This window comes from Sebastes fasciatus, chromosome 11 (genome assembly GCF_043250625.1).
Source record: "Sebastes fasciatus isolate fSebFas1 chromosome 11, fSebFas1.pri, whole genome shotgun sequence".
Taxonomy (NCBI): Eukaryota; Metazoa; Chordata; class Actinopteri; order Perciformes; family Sebastidae; genus Sebastes; species Sebastes fasciatus.
This window is the reverse complement of record NC_133805.1, coordinates 20,131,303-20,157,228: the sequence shown is the minus strand read 5'-3', so window position 1 is coordinate 20,157,228 and position 25,926 is coordinate 20,131,303. Positions and strand designations below refer to the sequence as shown.

Sequence of the window (25,926 nt, the reverse complement as noted above, 5' to 3'; positions counted from 1 at the left end):
AACACAAAACAATGACAAATATTGTCCAGAAACCCTCACAGGTAAAAATCAAATCAAATCATAACATGGCAAACTGCAGCCCAACAGGCAACAACAGCTGTCAGTGTGTCAGTGTGCTGACTTGACTATGACTTGCCCCAAACTGCATGTGATTATCATAAAGTGGGCATGTCTGTAAAGGGGAGACTCGTGGGTACTCATAGAACACATTTACATTCACATATCTTGAAGTCAAGGTCAAGGGACCCCTTTGAAAATGGCCATGACAGTTTTTCCTCGCCAAAATTTAGATTGATGATTGACTGATTGCGTGAACTTGAATTGACCTTTACGGAACCGCTTTAGCCCCGACTGATTTGTTAGGTTCATTCAAGTCAGGTTTTGGACTTTAAGCCCCACTTTTTCTTAGCTTGCTTTATGGAACGTGCCTCAGGTCTGTATCCTCAATAACTTCCTTGTGTTACTTACTTGGTCATGGCTCTCACAGAGCTGGGGACGCAGGTCAGGTAATTACAGCTGAGGTTGACCTCCGTGAGTGTGGGGATGTCACAGATGGCCGGGGGGAACTGAGCAAGGTGGTTGTTGGACAGGTTGAGGCTTCGCAGACGAGAGAATCTGTAAATAGAGGATGAACGTATTAACTAACGACAAATTAGGAAAAGGAGGAGAAGAGAAGAGAAGAGAAGAGAAGAGAAGAGAAGAGAAGAGGAGAGAAGATAAGAGAAGAGAAGAGAAGAGAAGAGAAGAGAAGAGAAGAGAAGAGAAGAGAAGAGAAGAGAAGAGAAGAGGAGAGAAGAGAAGAGAAGAGAAGAGAAGAGAAGAGAAGAGAAGAGAAGAGAGTATGAGCGAGTGATTGGAGATGTAGTTGTATCTTGTCAACATGAATATTGCAAGAGAGTGGAAGATATTCATAAATATATTAATGAATATATCTTCATTGGCAATTTAGCAAAGTATAGCTTACACTGAATTTGTTTAAGTGAAAAACCCACAGTTAGATTCAACCCACCCTAAAACCTTCACTTTTGATTGTTGAGAAAACAAGCGCAGCATGTGACGTCTGTGTTGTTCATTCAAACACCAGTGACCAGTGGCATTTGGCGTGGTGTCCTATGGCAGAGCGGTGACCTTCAGAGGGGTTAGCCCCTCAGGGGGGGAGGGAGGGAGGAAGGGAGGGAGCCAAGGGAACAAGCAAAGCAGGGGAAATGACTCCCTCTGTCTTTATTTATCCATCTACACACAAACAGACACACACATGGGACCTGTTATCACCTATCATGTGCACAGCGAGAGCAGCTATGGTGAGCCGGAGATGGGCATTGCGCCATATTAGCACCGCGGGCTGGGGCAGCTGCTTAAACTGGCACTACTTGATTTACCTCCCTTTGTACACACACACAGGTTACACACACTTGCACACACTATACATCATGGTGATGGAGGAAAAGGCAACGGAGACGTCAGGGCTATTGATTAGGGCGCCGAGTAATTCCAGCTGAGGGTGACTCCTGCAGGCGGTGGGTGGGGGGTGTGTGTGGGAAAATGTCGTTACACCATTAAATCAACCCCTGCAATGTGCTGAGTAATGCTCACACTCTCTCCTTGTCTGTGTCATGCTCTGTCATCCTGTCCTATCATGCTATTCTCTTTTCCTTAGTCATTTCCTGGTGTATTTAAAGCTGCACTCATTATGTTTTACATGGTCAATGGATCAACGGACTATAAGTTTTGCTCTCAGTCACGCTCCACAGAGAATTATCCCACAAATGCACAGTTCCCCTCGGCTCTGCAAGGCCTTTTAGCCTCTTTTAGCCTCATTGTTTTGGTTTTCCACCCCACAAATTCCACTTTTATTAACCCAATCTCCAGCCGCTTTATTCTTTCAGCAAAAAAGTTCTGATAAATTGGGTTTTTAGTTAGATGCCTGAGATAAGGTCTGTGGTTAACACAAGCTGAAGAGATTTTAATGTTTTGTTCTACGATATAAAAAAAGGCATTAAATAACCCACTTGTGAATTTTCAAAGCTTTTACATGTCTAAAAAAAGGCAGTTGCTAACAAGTTGATCAAATATGTCATCCCTGCAGCACTCTAGAGAGCTTCTAGCAAGCTGAAGACACAGATATTTTTTGTTGAAGCTGAAGCTCCGAAAACAGGAGTGGATATGGAGTTACATTCATCAAGTGGACAGAAACAAATCAGAGGCTAACGCTGTTCGGTGTAAATTAGCAACTTTATAAAGGTGATAATATGTCAATGTTGTGACACAAAAAAATCAGTTAAAGGTGCAGTGTGCAGGATCTGGTAGCATCTAGCGGTGAGGTTGCAGATTGCAACCAACTGAAACTTCTCCCATGTGCCAAGCATGTAGGGGGAAAACGTGAATGTCCCTATCTAGAGCCAGTGTTTGGTTTGTCCGTTCTGGGCTACTGTAGAAACATGACAGCCGGCTCCGTGAAGAGGACCCGCTCCCTATGTAGATATAAACGGCTCATAGGTAAACGGCAGGTGATTATACACTAAAGAAAACATACGTATTAATAATATATTCCACTTCTGCTAATAAATCCCCCTAAATGCTACACAATGTTCCTTTAATGCAGGTTTAAAGCTGCACCAAACAATATTTTTGTTAAATCATCTATCTAGTACCTATTCAGACTCTTTTAGCTACTTGTTTTGGTGTTCCAGCCTACAACTCCACTGCCATCAACCTCTAGCTTTTGTAGCCTAAAGAAGCCAGATATATCTCTCAGGGATTGATGTAGAGCAAACAAGAGGTAAAGGGAGATTGGATATTGGATTTAGATTCATTAGGTGGCCAGAAACACACTCTAAATGAATGCTAATGTTATTCTGTGCCGGCTGAATGTGTAAATAAGCAATTGCTTGTTTACATTTTCACTCTATCAACTTTATAAAGGTAAAAATATGTCAATATTGTGTCTAGTGCTGTGCCCCAGGGCCCAGAAAATCAATTAATGCTACTTTAATCGTTTCATTTGGGCTTAAAAATACCCATTTCATCTCAAATTGTACCTTTCTGCCACTATTCTGTCCGACTTTCCTCCCTCCCCCTTCACTTGTGTGACTTTTATGTCCTTCACAACTTGCTGGACTATCATACATATGTAAATAAACAGACCAAAGGTTCAATCATATGCATGGAACATGAGATATTTCCCCTCAGTGAGTGGTGACCTCTCTCTCACAGAGGGATGCATGCTGGGAAGGCGGTCCCATGCCAGAGGAGAGAGCTAGTATCCCAGACAACTGATTATATGCATATCTGATTGGCAAATCACCCACCAGTTAGTATTTGGACGGAGAGAAAGGAGAGAGAAGGAGAGAGGCATGTGGCAGGTTCACACATTCCATTCCTCTTGGAAAAATACAAAGCACTATGACCCCATGTTAGATGTCGGAGAAAGCCAGTGTTTATACTGAAACAAAAACAGACTCTCACACAACTGTCCACACCAAAACACATACACCCACATTGGCGGCTGCACACAGAGTATTATTGTTCTCGACTCAAGCTCTTTTGACTCGAGTCTCTCAGGGGCAAAGCGAGTACTCAAGTAACTCCGCTACATGTTTCTCTCAAAACGGCTCTATTTTCAGCCCACTATTCATCTCTTTCTCATTACTGACCTCTTTTTCTGTCATGCTGGGTCAAACGCGGATGAGCCTACTTAGGTTTGGCAAAGATAAATGGACGTTATCTCGCTTGACCAGCAGGGGAGCTGTGCATCACTCACCCAGATTTTAAAACGAGATATGTCCCTAGCATTGTCACCTTTTTAACGCCGGCCTTTATTCCGAGGATTAAAAAAAAAACTGATTCAGTAAATGATAAAATCCTGACCTCCTACTCATTCACAATTCTCTCTCAGGAAGACACGCAGGCATGCCAGATTAAACGTGCACAGCTATACACAAACAGATACACATTCCTGTCAGTGCAGTCATCCTAAAAAGAAAAAAAAGAAGAATGCCATACTGTATCAAGACTTTGTACGCACTGACCCCAAATCTGTAGCCTGCAGCCACTTTATTCTGTTGCATACAAGCAAGCAACTCTCTCTCCCTCTCACACACACACACACACACACTCCATCCTGCAAACATCGCGAACACGCACCCCGAGCATCAGATTCACACAATTCACTCACTCCAATGATAAAAATCTTCTGGCAATAATCTTCAGAAAGAAAGGCTGTGACAGGCGTGCACATGTACTACTGTGCACATGCATGCAAATGCATGCGTGTGGACACACACACAAACACACACACACACACACGTCTTGGCTGTGGGCTTTAATCTGGGACCATGATAAGCATGCAGCAGATGGTGCCCACAGAGAGAGTGAGGGAGGCCAGGCACATTAAAAGCTTCCCTGCAGACTCATCTACCCTTCTGGGCTCTGGGCTCGTTTGGCCTAGCCTGGTACAGCAGCACAGACCTGGCTAGCCTCTTCGTTCTCCACGTGCCAATGGCCCCAGTCCTAGACCGCTCAGGTCGATGGCTCGCAAATTGCGGGGGAAAGCTAAAGATGGCCAATGATCTGCTGTGTCAGTGTCTCGTCTCTCCCCTCCTTGCTCCTGCTGTGGACAAATTATGCTAAACTCTGCTAAACCTTCTCAAGTCCATCCAAACCACCCTGAACTGTCTCCTTGACCTGCAACGTCTCCTCATGTCTGTCCTCTCCTTTCTTATCTTCCACTTCTTCCTGCCTCTATTAGTTTAGCCTCAGGTGTGTTTACTCTACATTTACGACGGCGTCGTACCTCTGCAGCTGCTGCAGCCGCTGGTCTGCGGGCAGGAAGTTGTGTTTGAGGTTGAGATGGGTGAGGTCGTGGCTGTAGAAGAGGTTGGGAGGAAGCTGCTCCAGGCTGCAGCAGGACAGATCTACCGAGTTGATCCTCTGGGACACCATCTAGATGGAGGTGGGGAGGAAAGCCAGACGAGTGGAGAGGTGACGGAAAGAAAGAGAAACGTGGAGTTAAACAGGATTATCACTACGACACAAAACTTAACTGGTTTACTCTCTGTGTGTGTGTGTGTGTGTGTGTGTGTGTGTGTGTGTGTGTGTGTGTGTGTGTGTGTGTGTGCGGTCAAATGTTCATTCAATGGCCAATCTTCTTAGGATTAGGAGAAGTCGAGGGAAAGTCCAACAGGTTAGTGACCTGACATCACACATTACGTCATTGTGTAATCTAGTTGCAGGTGCGTGCAGCAGTTAACCTGTGATTTGTTAGTCAAATTACGGAAACAGACAAGCTAATCTAAAGCGAGATGACGGCACAAACGTCCGCCTCGTCTTAAAAGAGAGAAAATCTACACCCTGTGAACTCAAGCTTTCCAGAGCGGAGTTAGCTAGAGGCTCAGCAGTCGTCACTCGGGCACGTGCTGCTTCTATCCAGGCTTCTATTCTGAGTGGCCCTCTGGGTGCTGGTGACATGCGTGTCCCTGTTCATATTTAGAAAAGAGGTTTTCTGGCTGTGGCCTACTTGAGTTCAAATGAAAGAAAAGAGAGAGAGAGTGGTGTTTGTGTGTGTGAGTGCTCCCAGAGACACTACTACAGATTGGACAGCAGTGAAATATGTGCAGTTTTCAATCACACTCAGCTCATACGGGCAGGAGGGATCGTGGTGGTGGGTGCCATATTTTCATATTTCCACTTGCAGTCACGCATGTTCTGATATACACAGCTGACTCGTAAGTAGCGCCGGGGAGCATATGCTTATGTTCTTCTTTTCCTTTCTCTAACTCTCATGCACACACTGTACCTTGGCAGCGTGTCTGTGCCAGCGCAGGTGCTCCGTGAAGCTGTCAAAGCTGACGTAGTAGGTTTGACTCTGAGGCCCCGCCGAGCTGAAGGCCAAGCAGTGGTTGTGCTTCTTCACCTCCTCCACCTGCAGAACGACACACACAGGAGTGACATTACAGTTTGACATCTCTGACCCCCCTCTGAACTATAAACAATAACCCCCCCCCGCGCCTATAGAGTTAAGAGTCACACAATAAAAGGAAGCAGAGAGGAAAAGCTGACACATGGACGTCTCAACACATTAGTTCATATTGGAAACAGCTTCCGTTGAAGCTGCTTAATGGCTGCAGGGTGGACAAATTCAGTCAACCGGAAGCACACATGACAATATATACGAGGCACGCATGATCATATAATGAAAAGATATGCGTGACATGAGCGGGAATAAATGTATGTGAAATTGCTTTTTAGACACGCAGAGTCACACACAAAGCACACAGACTCTGTGAATGAATGGATGACTAGTTTCGGCGTTTGAATCGAATACTGGCACGCATACAAACAAACACGCCGCACACAGGCACATGCAGAGGCAAGTTTATGGTTGACTAGAGGTCATGTGCTGTGTGTGAAATGTTTAAAACCTGGGTGTGGTGGAGTGTGCTTTGTGTCAGGCAGGCGGGGAGAAAGGACTTTTCAGGAGAGCCCTTGGAGCTTATTTAGTGGCCTTGCAGATAAACAGATCCATAAAGCAATAAACGGATAAAGGTCGTTTTTGGGGAGGCACTTTAACAAAAGTAGAGAGGAATAAGACTACTTGAATGCTATAGTGATCCATTACACTAAACATTAAAGCATTATGACTCCAGATTAGACATAATGGACTAAACATCCTTGCAGAATACTAAAAACATTTTGACTTTGTAAAAAAAACAACCTGGCTTGCACCATTTCTGTTTGACCTTGAGCTAAAGTGAACAAAGAAGGAAGCATTGCTCGGTGTTACTAAAGGACAAATAGTTGTTGAAGGTGAAATGTCATCAGGAACAATCTTCTCTGCGCAGGGAGACGTTTTGCAGAGGGTAATGAGAGTGACTTTATCAGGTCACTCTCCGGTGATATGGCATTATGAGTTTATGATCCAAAGCATAAATTACATAACATCACCATAAAAAAAAAAACAGGATTAGAAAGATGATGTGATGCCAGTCGTGCTCCGTTGTGGTGTGACTTAGACATACTTTTCCTCCAATGAGCGGCAGGATGTGCATCTTCCCCGTCTGGCTCTCCTTGACGGAGGACACGATGAGGCAGGTGCCGCACAGGATGACCTGCCGTCTGGTCCAGCGGTTGACCGGCAGCTGGAGCTTCCCTTTCCGAACGTTGTATGTCCCCGACAGCTGGACCCGCTCTGAGTTCTCGATGCTTTGGGGCTTCCCTGGAACAAAGAGAGAGACATTTTGTGTAGTTAGCACCGTAGACTTGACCTCAACACAGGTCAGCCAAGGATTTATTTTCTTTAAGGAAAAGAATGAGCATACCACCGGGGACTAAAATCTATTTCGTAGAGATTTCTTTATAATAGTAAATTTCACGATGGGTACACAATGCCACTTTTAAATATATAAAGTCAAAACCAAGATTAAGAGTTTTGTGTAAGCTGCGTTCCAAATCACATACTTTTTCTTTTTTACTTTTAGTTCATGTTGCAGCTGCCCTTACAAAGCACATACTGTTGCAAGCAATATGCATACAATAAGAGCTGCAGCGATTAATCAATTAGTTGTTGTAGTTGTATTAAATTAATATGTAACTATTTTGATAATCGATAAACTTAATATCTTTGAGTTGTGGACAAAACAAGACATTTGAGGACGTCATATTGGGCTTCGGGAAATACTGATTGACATTTGTCACCATTTTCTGACATTTTAATAGACCAAACAACTGATCGATTAATCAAGAAAACGATCGATACATTAATCAACAATGAAAATAATCATTAGTTTTAGTAGCTCTCAATTTCTCTCCGGGAATAAATAAAGTATTTCTGATTCGGATTCTGATTAGCTGCAGCCCCACATACAATTGCGACATACTTCTTTGTCATAACATTGCACCTTGAACTTTGACCCTCTTGCTCTTATATCCGCTGCGCAGAGGATTGTGGGTCAGAATAGCCAGAAAAGCATGCTGGCTTACATACTTCATAAAACGACTGGACGCAGTGGGACATCCTGGTATTTTTGGCATACTATGTACTGGAACATACTAGATCTTTTTCTGGGATACAAAGTAGCATGGTAGTATGGGTATTGGAACACACAGATAATGTTTATCATGTTCACCATCTTAGTTTAACATTTGTTAAAAGTGCTAAACACAAAGTACAGGAACGTCAATTGTTTTACGGGTATTTGGTCATAAAGCATTGGACGAATTGGCTGTACATAATTTCATAATCCATCCAATAGTTGTTGATATATTTCAGTCTAAAAACTAATCTGTGTAGCTATAGCCACTAAATGATGCCACAAAACGAGAAATACCCACAATGCTTAGCAGGAGAGCTCTCCCCACAACACCATCACAATGCTAGCTTAGCATAAGATCTAAATACATTCAGCCTCAGATGTCCTACTTCGCACATGGAATTGAATAGTCTTGGATTTGCATTCGACTCAGCTCTACATTAATAGAGTCTCAAATTCAATACCTCTTTTGAATTATTCTCTTACAATTTCTGAGCTGCCTTTATTCAGTTTTTACCCATCTGTCTGCCTCTCCTCCATGCCCTGTTCTCTCGCTTCACCGCCAGCCTGCCAAACCTGACAGTCAGGCTGCTTATCAGGCGTTCTGTCAGCCAGGCTGTCTTATCGTCCTGTCTAAACATCCACCTGCTTTCTGTCTACCTCCACCTCCGCAAAAAACCTCCCCGGGCTGGCATGCGCTCTCCTCCCCCCTGTCGTTTCTCTTCTATCTGTCCGGCTCGCCTGGCTTTCGGTTTCTCCATTCTATCTATGTTGTTTTGGTTTTGGTTTTTGCTCGCAGCATGTTTAACCTCACTGTTTTCCCATTCGGCCAACAGATTCATGGCGCGGTTTACGAAGTTTTTCCTTTCCAAGCGACAGATGGCTTTAGAAAATGTCTCACATCCTGTGGCCTACTGTAAACTGACTGCATCCATCCTGCTCACACATATTTCACTTCACTCCAAACACACAGGGTGAAGCAGAGGGGTTGTTGAGGTCAGCTAAAGAAGAGGAAGAAAAAGTCAGTAGGGTAAAGAAAGTGTGAACTTGCACACTCTCACACGGCTTTAAATAATTCAAGTTGTTCACATGCCGACTGTAAGAGTAGCGCAGTAGAGTACAGTACCGCACGCTGCTGCTCTCATCCAACACACTCGGCAGAGTTTGATAACCTTTTGACCAGAGGTGTTCTTATTTGAGCCGATGTGGCTGAACCTGAGGTCATGACAATATGTACACCCTTCATTCTAATGATTTACACTAACATACAAACAGCTGAATTCAATTGTAAAACCAACAGCACAGCCACCGAGCCCTGACCTTTCCTCTGTGCTACAAGCTGATCTTGTGTTCACAGCAGAATCAATAGCCTAGTTTGCAAAAGGATATTTGATTTGGCTAATTGCTGAGTGTGTAACATAACACACTACTGTTCAATGTTGATCAGGAGGCATGTTTGATTACAAAGGTGAGCTGTCTTGGTATGTTTAAATAGCAGCGACTATAATACATAACTAGAGGGCTTGCAGAAAGAGCACGAGTCTCCGAACAACTGTACAACGTGCCAAGATGCAGCCGTGCAGAATGCAACACCGGCAGCCGATTACAAAGTCATTCATGTTAGACACACACGTCAGACCTCCCCAACCTCATGCATAACATAATACTGCAATCTAGCATTAGCATTAATATTCATTCCATGTGTAATGGCCAGAAATAACAATGAAGCAAAAGCAAAAATGTTTTAACACAAGTGGGTGGTTCTAGGGAAAGAGATATGTGTCTTACTCCTTTATGTGAAGGACTATTTATAAACCTGTTTCAAGGCATTGCCAACTTAAAGATATTTTAGCAAATGCCATTCACACTGTGCACAAACCTGTGTAAAGCTATCTATAATATAATGCATATGACAATTTAAGTAGCATAACCTGTTTTTTCATAATTTATCTCTATGCTCTGGCAGTCTGCCTTGGCTTCACAGCAGTGATCAAAAGCTGGCAGTTGAAATCTAGAGATAAATATGTTTTAATGAGCTCTGAGGATATGAAAGACATCTGTAATATTCCTAAACAGTACTTACAGACTAATGTGCACAGTTCTGCCAAAATTATATATGACATTATATTAGCAAATTCACCCAACTATATGATAAAATAAAAGGAAATAAAAGAGAATTTTTATTTTTTTATTTTTACTGTGACACAGAAATATCTCTGCTTCACAAAAAAGGTAAGTTAGCACTCTTCAAGGTGTAGTAGGATCTGGCGGCATCTAGCGGTGAGGTTTGCAGATTGAAACCAACTCAAACTTCTTACGTGTGCCAAGCGTGTAGGAGAACTACGGTGGCCAACGCAAAAAAATGAAAACGTAAATGGCCCTATAAGGGGGCCAGTGTTTGGTTTGTCTGTTCTGGGCTACTGTAGAAGCTTGACAACCCGGTCCGTATGTAGATATAAACGGCTCATTCTAAGGAAAAAAACACAACGATTTTTAATTTCAGGTGATTATACACTAACGAAAACATACTTCCCCTAAATGTTACACACTGTTTCTTTAACATTTTGTACCAAATCCCAAAAGAAAGATGAATAATACAAACTGTAGTATCTCCAAATTGTAACTTTACAAAATTACAACTTTTAGGATTTATTATCAAAAATTGATGGAAACATTTAAAGGGCCAAAACACGGTGCTCGGTGGTTTTTGAAGTGGTATCTGGATTTTGTTTGAGACACACAAGACATCATCGCACACTTTTTTCAGTATTGAAAATCAGAAGTAAGTGAAACTTTTGTTTTGTTTTAAACTGCATCCAAAACCTCCAAACTGTCCCCCCTCCCCTCCACTGCTGATCTCCACTCTCATTTAATTGCACTGTTCAGAAACAAGTGGAGTGTGCAGGGAGCCAACGAAACTGCAGGTTTTTATCTCTCTTTAAAGGGTCATCATTACCATCCACTCCACATGAAAGGCTATTAAATGGCATTAGTATTATTGTGAGTGTGTGTATACTCATGTGTGGTATAGGTGCTGGCTGGGAGGAAAATGACAAATGTTGTGTGGGACATTGTTTTGGGAAAGGAGGGAACTATGGCTTAAAGAAAAGCTTTTTTTTTTTAGCAACATGGATCTTATAGTTCTTACTCTTATAGAGTATAGTAACATTTCATGTGCCAAATTCATTACTGATGCACAGGACAACTACACGCACAATCACAGCAATTAGACAAGTTTTATACAGTTTGACCAAATCTAAAATCATATATCGTCATTCAATTATTTGAAAATTAAAATGTCGATTACATTTTGCTGGGTCACTGCCAGGTAGAAATGTGCACCTAGTTGGACACACAAGTCGTTTTACAAGGCAACGGACAAATTTAAGAGGTGTCCACTTTCGTTTTCACTTCCAAATAAGTGGTTTAGATAAGCGAGTTAAACTGGGGACTGAACTATTCTTTAAGCGGAAACGGTGGGGAAGTTAAAGATAAAGAAGAAGAGAGATAAGGAAGCAAACTGAAGATTTACCAGCATGTACCTAAAGAACGTGACACACAACTTTAATATTTAAAAGGGATAGTTTGGGTGTTTTGAAGTGGGGTTGTCTGAGGTACTTTATCCATAGTCAGTGTATTACCTACAGTAGATGACAGTCGGCACGCCACCAGTTTGGAAGAACAGGCAGGAGTTACCGTGCGGGAACAAACCAATGTACTGCTGTGCACGAGGCCAGCAGCAAAAAAAAAGGTTTTTGGCCACCTAAAAGAAAGGCTCACCTAAAAAAATCAATATCAGTTTAAGTTTTTTTAGGTGAGCCTTTCTTTTAGGTGGCTAAAATGTGTTTTGCTGCCGGCCCCGTCCACAGCAGTACATTGCTTTGCTTCCGTGCGATAACTCCTGTCCTTTTCTCCAAACTGGGGGCGTGCCGACCGTCATCTACTGCAGTTAATACACGGACTATGGATAAGTACCTCATACGATCCCACTTCAAAACACCTACACTATCCCTTTAATACATTAATATCATCATATGGCTATTTAGGCTTCCTTTGAAAAATAAAGCTTGAAATAATGAGATTATTGTATCTGCTCTAAACCTAAATAAAGACGGGGGAAATGAACGCAGTGTAACAGGTACACCTGAACTGTAAATTCAAGATTACCACTACAATCTAATTAAGTGTTCTTTAGGCCAAGAGCTATCGTCAGCCAAATATCCTCCTAATCCATGTGGCATCTGGCTAACAGACAGACGAACTGCCCGAGTGTGACTGAACAGACTGGTTACCCCCTTCTGACTTCGCTGGCTGGCAGAGGTAACCCGCAGGCACATATTTTCATGACTGAGCTTGGTAAGAGGGTATGTGTTGCATTAGACAAATTATTCACAAGCTTTTAGCCTCAATATGTCACATGGGCATATTCCTACTATTTTTAGGCCTTTTGTTGGAACGTGCTCTCTCCCACACGAACATATGCACAAACACATGCACGCTACTCCTCCTACTCTTCCCCTCGCTGACATCCACACACACACACACACACACTGACACAGTGACAGTGATTAACCGTCTCCATATGTGCATCCATCTAATTGCCCCCCCTGAATGTTGATGGACCAAAAACAGCAAGATTATTTTGTAGATAGGGAACAATACAGACAGCTTGAGTGGGCTGCTTTTGTGATAAAAAGAAGTTCGAAAGCTTCACCCGTACGGATGTTGCCGTTTACAACCATCTCACACAGACGTGGGATGGAGACTTCAGTCTGGCCATGGGAATGCTCGGTGGAGGAAGCAGGGAGATGGGTGGGACACCCACGTGAGCATCCTGTTTACAGGGGTGGGTCAGAAACAGGCAGGATCTCTTGGTAACCCTCCACTAGGGGAAGGAAATTATAAGAGACGGTTGCTTTATTCCAAACACATGAACTACAGGCCACCTACACTAGAAATATTTTGAGCAGCAACGATGTTAGTCACAGTGGTCATCCCATAATCTATGGGGGATGCAGGAATTTAAAAATAATAGACAGGCCCTGCGAGGTGGGAGTGTTCATGTGCAGAAGTCATAGTCTATTCCTAGAACTACTGTATGCAGGAGCAGGAGTACTACAGTGTGTGTGTTGGTTACTGGAGATGGCTTCCTTCCTTCCTTTTCCCCAAGCTCAGGAAAAGAGTGTTTCCCCTACACACTAGGCTCCAATACCCATGTGTACGCACCCCTACTGCTCAAACACACACACACACACACACACACACACCCACACACACACACACACACACACACATACACTGTACACAAGTTGCTGTCACTCTCAGACAGAACCAATAACTAAATCAAAGTTATTAAAAGGTTTCCAAAACTGTAAAAGGTTTGCTCACATCAGTAAATATTATAGTGAAACATGATTGGCTGGGAGACGCATGTGTATGTGAATCAATTTACTTTATTTCCCTATTTAACCCACTATCAATTAAGGGTGGGAATCACCAGAGGCCCCACGATAAAATATTATCACGATACTTAAGTCACACTACGATCTTATTGCGATTTTAAACATTTCGTGATATGTATATATTGCGATAAGATATATTGCGATATATTACCTTTTTTCAAATTATGCAGTTTGCCAACATTTGTTTTATCTAATAAGATACAGTTTTCACTCTGTTCATCTCAGAGTTTTCATTCACATATCTTGAGGTCAGAGTTCAAGGGACCTCTTTGAAAATGACCATGCCAGTATTTCCTCGCCAAAACTTCGAGTAACTTTGGAGCATTATTTATCGTTCTTACCGACAAGCTAACATGTCCTTGTTGGTACCAATCGATTCCTTAGGTTTTCTAGTTTCTTATGTACAGTAGTATATAGTATCTTCACTCTAACTTGAAGACTGAATAGAACCCGCTACAACCTTTGAAAGACAGAACAGCAACCGGGCCCGTCGGCAGGCCGTTTGATTGTTAAGAGGTTAATAATTTTAAATATCGCTACTTGACGTTGTGTATCGATACAATAAAGCCACACAAAAAAAAATCATGATACTGTGCTGTATTCCCCCCCCAACCCTACTATCAATACAAGTTTCCAGTGAGTCCTTGGCATACATATTAGAAACAACAAACACAACAATAAGGCAACTAAAACACATCACACACAGTATACTGTATATTTGAAAGACTAGTTTGTTCCTGTGACTTGTCTAAATGATTCCAGATTGCATTATAATAGTGAAAGATGCCCTTGAATGCAGCATGCCTGACTGCAATAAAATCCAGTAGATGTGGATTCCACCTATCAGATGGCTTTGTGTGCCCCATAAATATACTACTCAGAGCAAGCATTAGCCTGCAAAGGCAAATTATTTGAATTCATGCTACCACGAGCTTTGCTTCCTGCTGATAAACTATGATCATTTGCATTGAGAAGGTGGGGAACTTTCAACATGATAAAATGATACATCCTACTGCTATGACAATATATCTCCCTGTAGGAATGGAGAACTGCAGACACTAAGCATTTTCAGTTCAATTCAGGACGTTAAGCCTGTGAAACACACATTTTAGATCCTGAATGAGCATGCAGATGTGTAACAGCTGCTACTAGCAGTGGGCAACTTCGACAAAGACGTCTCTGAATATTGATATTGTCAGTGTGTGTGTTTATATAGTGTGCATAATGGTGTAATCTTTGCAAAGTCAATCACGTTGACACAAAGGAAACAACTCTTGGTTGCTTAACGTCAGTATTTATCCTGAGCTAATGCTTCCAGGCTACAAAGCTGCCTCACTGATGCCCTGCTGCCCCCACGTTATCCATCACTGTTAGTGATCAGTACCCAAGGCCGACCTCTCTCCATCCATCTCGCAATTTAACAGATCAACGCTTCTTTCTTCTGGCTCTTCTTCGTAATAACAAGGACACATCCCTGGTTATTCATCCTGCCCTGCTAAATGCAACCTGACATCAGCACACCTCCACTACAGGATCGGGCATGCCGTACCGTAGGGCATCGATGACCCACATAAGTCACAGCGGGGCATGAGCATGCGTAGACACACGCTTGCTTATTCTATAGGCGGTGACAGATGTGATGTACCGGAAAGCAAGACTCTAGGACTTATAACTGCTTCTAAGCCTATATTGGGCTCTTATATCATTGGCATCAGCTTTTCTCGGCTTCCTTTGAAATGTATCTCAACCGCAGCATCTCATTAAAGATCTAACTACTAGGAAGCATCTATAAAAGCTTGATAGGAGACACTCCATCAAACAAACATCATCATAATCTGTGCCGCGTTGGAGGTATTAACTCATAAAGAGCAAATGGGAAAGTTGGTGGGGAAGGGATATAGAAATAGATATAAGACAGAGCGGTGCCAGCTGTTACTCTGCGACCCAAATAGCTGCACTGTCCGTCTGTTAAAAAACACACACATGCGCACACACAATGTCAAAATGTATCTACTTAAAGGTGTGTGTTTGCAGGCAAGGGAAGGATGTGCTTCCCACATCTGATCAGCTATGCCTCTTTGGCCCAAATCGCTACACTTCTTTATTCTTTCTCCCTCTCTTTCTCCTTCTCTGTGGATGACTTGTGGTGATAACTCAGATCCAAAGTGACAGGCCGCGTTAAACCGACTGTCCACTCGAGCAGCAGTTGACGAGCCTTGCTGGAAGGTGGCAAAGGCCGTCACAGATGATAGGCAGCTCATTGCACTCACCTAAGTGCTCCACATCTTTCTCTGCATTACGCTTCCACACTTTTCGATGACGATGCTCATGTTCAACTGTGAATGTGCGGCAGCGAAAAAACACAACACGCAGCAGAGATTTTCAGGAAGGCTCCACAGTGTCACAGTTTCTGGAATGAGTGTTCCTTAAGTATGCCTCATTTCCACTTATTTTCATTGATCTGTTGATTATATTCTTGATTAAACGATTAGTTGTTTGGTCTGTAAAATGTCAGAAAATGGTGAAAATGTTGATCAGTGTTTCACAAAGCCTAAGAGGACGTCCTCAAATGTTTTATATCAACAACTCAAAGATATTTAGTTTACTGGAGTAAAGAAATCAGAAAATATTCACATTTAATAAGCTGGAATCTGAGAATTTTGACTTTTCTTAAGATATGACTCAAGTTGATTAATCGATTACCAAAATAGTTAGCTTTAATTTAATAGTCGGCAACTAAGCGATTAATCGATAAATCGTTGCAGCTGTATTTCCACTGCATGGTTCGGCTCAACTCGACTCACTTTTGGTACCAGGTGCTTTTCTCGATTTTCGTTTTCTACTGCCGATCGTACCATGTCAATGTTGGCAGGATTCTTAGCTGATCGTCATAGCGACGCTGCCTGAACCTGACACAGCGCGCGTTGCTTCATCCGGGATCATTGCCGGATCCTTTCCTCAGCAACCAAACAGAGGAATGTCTCTACGCTGTCAATTGACCCCGGCATAGTTTTGCAGTCTGCCATTATTTTAAAATCTGGGTCAAATGAATAAAAGAAATAGTGGCCACTATTGACAGTAGCTTGGGTGTTTAAAAAATAGCGGGATTGTGCAGGATGTCCCGCGTCGCCCTACTGACGATACTCTCTGACCAATCGGTGGTCTGCAATGTTTTAATTCCACCTTCTAGTATCGGCTCAGCTCGCTTGGAACCTCGAGGCTTGAGATGGTACCAAAAAAAAGTACCAGGTACTATCCACAACTTTTGCCAATGGAAAACCAAACAAGAACGGTTCCAAGTGAGTTGAGTCGAGCCGGGCCGTACCGTGCAGTGTAAATAAGGCTTTAGTAGCTTCTTAATCCTAAAAACATCCTCTTGAAAAGTTCCCAGATGTTCTCAAACAAACGAGTCCATGGAGATAGAAGGGGCGGCCTCCCCCTCTGGGGCTGAGGATGTGTTGATGTATGAAATGTGTCAAGCTGTCCTTTGTGTAAAAGTGATAAGAAGATGAGGTACGTGTTTGCATGGGAAATAGATGTTCATGCATTATCGCTGTGTGATACTGCACAGCCTACATGTGTCAATGTGTCCTTGCTTTGAATCGTGTTCAGCATGAATATGCTGCCATGTTGTCTTCACTTTTTAAAAAGAAAGCCCAGGTGGAGCATTTTCTTGTGCTTTTAATATTATGACTGCCAAGGAGGATAAGAGTGAAACAAAATGTTCAGTAGTTGAAACATCAAACAAAGGCGAGCCGGAGAGTACTTGGACAGCTGTTTTTTTTTTGTTTCAGGTAGTTTTTAACCATAGTAGCTTTAAGAATAGCAATGTTGCTCTGTGGGTTTGGTCCGTTGGTCCACCTCATTGGTCCAGACTGAAATGTCTCAACAATTACTGGATGGATTGCCATCAAATGTGGTACATTTATGGTCTCCAGCAGATGAATCCTACTGACTTTTCCTGTAGCGTCATAATGACATTTCTGGTTTTGCCTAAAATGTCTCAACAACTGTTGGTACAGTGAGTCATGACCCCCTCAGGACGAATTATACCAACTTGTGTGATCTCCTGACTTCTCCTCACCATGATCACAACATTTCAATTCGTCAAACATTTGGTTTATAACCAAATACCTGGAAAACGAATGACATTCCCATCAGCGTAGTTAATTACCAAATCTTAACATGATAAGAATTGAACAGGCTAAACATCAGCATGTTAGCATTGTCACAGTGAGCGTGTTAGGTTATGGTGGCATCTATTGCTCTAGTTTTGTCTAAAAGGTGCTTTATTCATGAACATAACAGTGATTATAATCTAAATCATCAATAAAAAATGTCATGTTTGGATGCAAGAAGCTTTGGATGATACTAGGTTATAATTTGCCATTTGGTTTTATCCAAACAAATCTTGAACCAACGGTTGTTGTGTCTATAATATCTACAGTATATTAACGCAAAGTCAATGCAAAAGTGCAGTCAACTGTGAAATCGTGATAAACAACTGTGTTTAGACAGCGGCGCTAGCAGTTTATTAGCCAGACGAGTATTTATTCAATCATCTATGTTGCTGCTTTCTTTCATCATCTCTTCAATTAATAAAACAAATTACACTTGATTTAATTGCTATGCATCTCACATGGGTAAAGCTACATTTGTGACTGTGTGGAATTAAAAAAAAAAGGGCATACAGTGCAGAATTTTAATTATCTGGAATGTACTAAAACAACATCCATCAATAATTCAGGATAAGGTGACAAGGCTGCCTGGTGTGTGTGTGCATTTGTTTTTTTGTTCTCCGGAGTGCTGAGGAGTGCTCCCAATCCCTCTAGGGAAAGCCGAGTGTCGCTGCTTTGTGCTCCTGTCTATTGTCAGACATTGAACATTCTTCAGCTTAAACAGCTCAGTCGAGATGATGTTTCTCCCTTTCGCCCCCTCGTCTGCTCTACTCTCAGCTGGTGATGTAGCGTTAAGAAGCAGGGCCAGAGGGAAAATATGTTGCCGTGGCCCAGGTGACCGTGACACGTCCCTCCATCACCGGACATAAATTGTGTGGATAATTAATAGCTTGATGGACGCCCTCACACTCTGATACCTCATCTCTCTTAATCATGTCACCAGGAAGGACACAATCAAACAGAAACAGAACACTGTACAAAACCTCCTCTCTCAGTCCAGTGAAACACATCCTGAATCCAAATGAGGTCACAGCCTGCAATATCTTCCCCATCAAACCATTATTACCCTTTGCCCCTGGGGAGAAGGGAACTAAACAGCCCTCTGCTATTAAAGGCATTGTACAACTACAGTTATCAGGTCAATGCATTACCATCCACAGCCTGTGGGGGCAGTGTGGGAGTGCATTATGGTAGGGGGATGACCTGGAGGAGGATTTGTAATGTGTTCTCTGTAATGCTGAATTATCTTCTTTTTTTTTTTTTTTTACTAGAATTTGACCCACTTGCACACTCATGTTTCTGTTCTACATTTTTAATTTCTATCATGACTTCATGCATCAGTAGAGGACACTTCATGTCTTCACATGTCAGGCTCTGTTAACCTGATACAAATCTGTGTTTACTGGCAGAAGGCAGAAACGGATGCAAACGATGTGTAAATATGCGATCATAAGTCACGCGCCTGACAGCTGGAATGAGGGACTACAATGAGAAAGGCTCCATAAGGGTTTGATAAATCACGCTGTGCAGCTATGAATTTATAAATAAATGACTTGCGTGCCCTTAAGTGAAAGAAATAGGTGCATTTTTCATCAGCTGCGCCATCCTTTACACCAGCCGCTGCACTGTGAACATGCTTCATCATGTAATTCAATCAATATAGCAACTAAAAATAGACCCAGATGTGGCGGACAGAGAGGAGAATTGCGTTAGGGATGCTCCAAATCGCAGGTGTTGGCATCGGTGTTTGAAAAGAAGACGATTTTCCCCAGTGATTCCCTCTGTCAGTGGAAGGGCTGGATGCTGACGTACATAGATGTGTGCTCCCCCTCTTCCCAGCTCCACTCCTGCTGCTGTTATGTAATGAGTGTGTGTTACGAAACCTTACATTGGAAAACACGAGCCCACTGATCAGCGAGCTCAGAGCACACACACTCACAAATACACACATATAATAAGAGCGATGGCTTTTTTTTAACCCCCTTGTTTGTGTGTGAGCGAATATCGTCACCGTAGTGGACAAAAATGCCCGTGTTTGCTCATGCATACAATATGTGTGTGTATTTTTGTGTGCGTACTACAAATGTATAGAATACATGGGTGTAAATCTGAGTATGATTGAGGCTGTGAAAGTGCGCAGAGCTCCCTAATAAATTATTAAGTATGTTTATGGGCAAGCGTGTGTACAATATACATAAATAAAAGTACCAGAAGAAAGATAATGAGGGTTCATATTTGCGTGTTGCATCACAAGCGTGAATACTGGGAGCTGTGTAGAAAGAACTATGGAGAGAGAGAGGGGGTGGACATAAAGAGAGATGTTAAGAAAGAGAAAGCAAGATAAGGCAACGCAGACATGGCTAAGATGGAGGAAGGAAAAAAATGTACAGATGGATAAATACACGAATAAACAGACAGAAAATGAACCGGCTACAGGCATATATCCCGTCACCTCAGGCAGGAAGAAAAGAGCTGTAAGGCAAGGTGAGCTAATCTGTAAATTTTGGTATTAAAACCGCCACAAAACAAAACGGACAAAATACTCTCTCATCCAGACCTTACATCCTCTAATGCTGACAAAATTAAAAATCATCTACGAAGCATGCACAAAGAGATACTAAAGGATAAATACAGTTTATTACAACCTGGGTCTTAGTTTTGGCCATCATTTTTTTTTATCAATTATGATAATGTATGTAATCTGGGTGTAATCTGTGTGTGTTACTGAATAGAGCCTGAACGTCATAATGTAATTCAATAGGTGTGTTCCAATCCGCATACTTCTGTACTTACACTCACTACTTTGAGTGCATAAGTGCGTTCCAATTGGGAAGTACGGCAAAATGCAGTGCACTCAAAAGTACCCGGATGTTGTACTCAAAACGGTCAGATCGTTGAGTGTGGAACGCTGGACACTTTTCACACTCAACTGTCGCCATCTTGGCTACGTAGCGGAAGGGGCGGAGCCACGACCACTATTCAAACATACGTAGATAACAGAATAAAACAATACAATACGTAAACATACCGGTGCATTTTCAGCCAACAGGAGGACACATCGTAGGTGAAGGTGACGACGTTGGAAACGTAATTTCCACTCTGTTTTCATTTTTTCCCTGACGATACCCGTGGTACGTAGAAAAAAACCTTTTTCAGAATTTTGGCATCGACTTGGTACCGAAGTATTGGTTCTTGTGAAATCCCTATTGGTGAGTATAATATCGCAACTGATAGAAATCATGGCCAAAACTACCAAGATAAGACTGAAATTGTAATATGCCAGACTTATCCTTTAAAGAGCAAAGCCAGACATACCATCCAATGGTGGCAGATCCTTTTAAACAAAAGCAAAAGCATTTCTTTATCAGAAGAGATGCTACAAGAGAAGCTATGAGGTCTATTTACTGAGGATGAGGAAACGAGCAAGCCGTCTGACAATACCTTGCATCACGCAGTGCCAGGCTAATTTAAACGATAATGCTTATCTTGTTTTTTTTCCTTTAAGGTTAACAACTCAGAAAAGACTTTGATGTCTCTCTCACTTCCACTGAGCGTCTATTATCTTGCCAGCAAAAGGTCAGATGTATTCTGCGTCAAACCCCTCCAAGTGTTTATGTAACGCTGTTCCATGTAGATTGAGTTAAAACCGCGTGATAAACTTGTTCATCAGTGTGGAAGAGGATGGTTGTTCCATGTTGGGAAATAATGAATTACCAGCAGGTCATGAAAGCGTGAGAAACAAAGGGGTGGCTGCGCTTTCACACACAAAATAAAGCAAGCCTGCACACGTGTGAACTGAGTTACTGCTGTGTGATAGTAAACTGGCAGGAGAGCCAGGGTGCCCAGTTATGTAATGTGTTTCTGTCTTGCTCGCACGCGCACACACACACACACACATACAGGTTATGACCGGAAAGGTTTCATATGTGTGTGCATATTTTAATGTTTCAGAAGGGCAAGGAGGGTCTCAGCTGAACTGAAATTTCTCGTTTTTCCTACTTTACCCATTCTCTAAAGTCTAAAACGTCAGGCTTCAATATATCCAGCTGTCATACACACTCTTCTCTCCCTACTTTCTTCTGCTCAGATTTAAAGTTTGAGTGGTTTTATGTGGAGGTGCTTGCAGGGAATCACCATTTCTAGCCCGGCTTACTCGCGACCTAACCTCTCTTTATTCATATCCTTACACAGCCCTGGCCTTCTTTTGAAATATGTCAGTACGGGGCCCATCCTGCTTAACTGTCCTTAGGAAGGTTGCTGCTCCGTAGCTGATCATTTTCTCTGACCTTCCCGAAGAGGAAGCAAAAAGAGAACTTCCAAAAAGGGACAGATAATATAGTGTGCTATTCATCGCTTCCTGTCCAGCCCACAGACTGGCACACCCATCCCCTGGCCCCACCCACAGCCCTCCACACGCCAGCGGTCCCTGCAGTGTGTCCCCAGCACAGCCAGTGCCATCACGCTCAAGGATACGCTGTTGACAGCTACGGGTCACTGCAGTCCAGGCACAGGGTGGCACACACTCATGAATGATGCAGTACTGGCCGTCAGTCCTACAGGCTCTCTCACTAACACATGAGGACACATAATCAGGCTGGATCATGGGCAACGCATGCACAATGACACAAAGGCGGGCCGCAGCGTGTAGTGAAGATGCAATTAAAGCAAATCCCAGAAGCCAATAAACAATGTAAGACAACTCTGTGATAGAATCTCTGCCTGGAGGAGCTTTTAAACAAAGTATGAACTGGGGCATGCATCCCCACTATGAGCTCCAGTATACTGAGTTTGACTCATACTGGTTGATCATTGCAACTCCAGTTTAGTGCTGCAACAGTTGGTTGATTAATCGATTTGTGGATCGACAGAAAATTAATAGAGCTCATTGTTTAAGTTATTTATGAAAGGGGAACTCCAGCAAAAAACGGGAAGAGACAATAATGACGAGGGAGGAAATATTAAAAAAGCCTTTATTATAGTGGCTAAATCATTAAAAAAGCCAACATGTTTTGATTACTGTAGGTCTTTGTCAGGCCATTAAACAAGGGTACTCCAGTGATTTTGTATTCTACTTCCATAAAGTTTGGGCACTTGCAAGAGAAGGAAGTATAAGAACGGTATAAATTAATGCAGCAGAGGCCGAGATATCCTGACTTTTGGTTACTCCTGTGGATCATGTTCCAAAATACTGCATCCTACACTACCCATAATGCAACTTGATAGCGTTAGACTTTCCCTGCCTGGTAAATTCCCATATTTACCCCTAGTTTGTGAAGATTCAAAGGTTTTATTTGTCACACATGCACTGAAATATAGGGTGGTATACTCTTAATGCGGTGCTAAAAAGGCTTCTTTTATAAAATTGTAGACTCAAAGCCAACATAACCCTGATGACATCACAAGGGGTTATTCTGCCACTAGACTACGGAAAGCTCTCTCCAGAACCACAGCAGACCTTCCACAACTGTTTTCACAATGACTATGTTTACATGCACATTAATATTCCACTATTATTCTGAATATGACGATACTTCAAATTTGATATGGGTCATGTTAACAGCATATAACGTTTGGATATTCTGAATTAGTCGTTATTCCGAATGGAGCGTTTTCCAAATAAGAAATGTGGGATATGTCGATATTGTGCAGGTTTTAGGAGCATTCTTTGGATATGTATACAGCGCATTCGGAATATGCGTCTCAATTAGGGTTGTTACGGCAGTTTACGACACATGGCCTCTTGCCTTTTTGCCTCCAGCTCTGTGCGTTACACACAAACCAAATAGCCAACAGTTTGCAGAGATGCATGCTGAAAAGAAAAGCCCACATTTCGGGTCGGAAGGAGAAACACACCTACTTTTAAACATCATGAAAGACTTGGATATCAACAGGCTTTTGAATATGCACAAATATCACAATGCCGATTTTTTCAAGGTGGCTGAAGGAATGAAAGAGGGAGGTTGTGTTCGCACAGTCGAACAAGTCCACCACCGGTTACGTTAATCGGAGTATGCACGGCTGCATGTAAACCGTAATATTAGTGGAATATTCATTTTCATTAGCCATGTAAACAGCATAGTAGGATTATTGTCTATTTTCTATGTATTGTCTCTTTTTCGGAATAAGGGTAAAAACAATATTTTGTGCATGTAAACGTAGTCACTGACTACTAACTTTTGTTTGTAAAATTGGTGCTTTTTTTTTACTGGTCAGACAAACTAATTGAATAAATCACCTTGGAACTGGGAAATGGTGATTGTCATTTTTCACCATTTTCTGTCCTTTTATATGGACTCAAATGGTGCGGGAAGTTTCTCAAACACACACATTATCTCATATAATTCAGGACACCGGTTGCTCATCAGCAGCGTCACTGTGTCACTTCAGCCTCCGCATTCTGTCACTCAGCGGTTGCTAATGGCCTGTATACAGCAGCAGCCTGTCTCTGCAGCACTCTATGCAGCCTTGATAAAGTGCGGCGCCTTATACTGTATGGGGGGCTTAAAGAAAGCGAGAAAGCGAGGGGAGCGAGGTATTGTCGTCTTAAGCACCAGTACAATAACCCCCTTCCAGACACAGAGGGTTAGGCTTACCCACCTAGCATTCAACCCCCCTGGGAAGTGCATCAGGGGAGGGTGAAATGTGAGAGCCGGGGATGAAGGGAGAGTAACGATAAAGGAGCAGGCTGACAACACCTCCCTCTGATAGCAAGGCTAAAGAGGCGAGATGAGAACGGTAATTGGTAAGCCAGTGAAGGTTTGATGTTGTGCTAAAAGGTTAGAACTGAAAGTGGTGAAGTGCGCATGCATAGGCACATACACACGTTTATGTGTGTATGTGTGTGTCAGTGATTAATTAGCTTGCAGGGACTCCCGCCTGTTTGTCGCCCTGGGTTTCCCTGTTCATTTGTACCACTGCATTAATAATGGCTATCGCTGGTAGAAACGAAGTGGGGACGTTTTACATTCAGAACTCGCCACTGTCAATCCCTCACTCTCTCTTTCCTTGTCATTCTCACGGTCATCATGGTCAATATTAATTTTAACCAAAAGTGTCTTTTTCTCAATACCAGCATCATAAATGATCTTTCAGTAAGTCTGACAGACTACAGAAGCTGCACAACAACAAAGTCCAAAATTGTTCCCACCACATAGGTCGGAAGAAGCCGATAATGCTATGATACTAAGGACAATGAATGTCACCTTTATACAATCCCATAACATCACAGTTGAACATAATATGTCATAAGTACAGTGGGGAGACTCCCAACATTTGAATTACAGCCACGGGAGATCGTTGTTTGCATGATACTGTTACAATCCGATGTAAAATAAAAACCATAATAACTAGAGCATTCACTGTTTTTGCAGGAAAAAGCTAAGGCTTATGTCTTTAGCGTCATTTTGTCACGTTACATTACGTTACGTTTTTCTTGCTAGAGCATTCATTCTCCTTGCAGCAGAAAGTTAAGGATTCTGTCTTTGGCGTCATCACGTTGTACGCTCGTGATGATGTCATTACATTACGCTATGCGGAACGTAACAAAACTATCAAAATGCCTTTGCACTCAATATGCTCATCAAAATGAGCAGATCTCAAAAACGAAAGTGTGCATAGTTCAAATAACTTATAGAGTGTTAGAAAATATTTTGTTCATGTTTTTATATTTAATCTTTTGGATTAATATGTTTTGTGTTTTTATTCAGTAACAATTTATGAAAAAAACTGTCAGATTTCAACACATTTATCAATTATTATGGTTTATTGACTGACATAACCTTTTAGATTAGGTTGTACCGATTTTAGGGATATGAAGTATTTGAAGATACTCCAATAAATTACATCACATTGGCAAAACTAACAATATAAGCACTGGCGGACCATTTCTATTGCAGGGTTCAAATGTTAAAACTGTATTCTAATGTCAAGCATCAAACATGCCGTTAAAGTTTTACCTGACTGGAAAGTAAAAATCATCAACTGAATTACCTTCCAGCGAGGCCCTCCAGCAATACTAATCTTGTTTAATTTCGGTATGTAACTAATCTAATTGAAGAGTTTAATCTTATTTTTGACGCTCAAAAATTGAGGCGTTAATGGCGACTTTGCAACAACTCCACTGTCCCAGCCTGAAGGCCTGTACGGATGACCATTAGAGAAGCAGGACATTTAAAAAGGTCACAAAAGAGCAAAACTGCAAAAGATAAACGCATCAGACGGATTGTTTGTGTCGCAGGGCTGGGTGAGATGTGATACTAT

At 42.2% G+C, this 25,926-nt stretch overlaps 1 protein-coding gene across 2 annotated transcripts in view; it reads right to left on the bottom strand.

The window, feature by feature from the left end:
- The window catches only part of phlpp1 (PH domain and leucine rich repeat protein phosphatase 1), a 53,867-nt gene that overhangs the window by 14,380 nt on the left and 13,561 nt on the right, over positions 1-25,926 (bottom strand). For both annotated transcript variants that reach the window (XM_074651431.1, XM_074651429.1), the window contains 4 exons: positions 7,017-7,213; positions 5,795-5,920; positions 4,793-4,941; positions 469-615 (listed from right to left, as the gene is read on the bottom strand). In XM_074651431.1, coding sequence (XP_074507532.1) covers positions 469-615; positions 4,793-4,941; positions 5,795-5,920; positions 7,017-7,213 — 619 coding nt within the window. The remainder of the gene's footprint in view (positions 1-468; positions 616-4,792; positions 4,942-5,794; positions 5,921-7,016; positions 7,214-25,926) is intronic.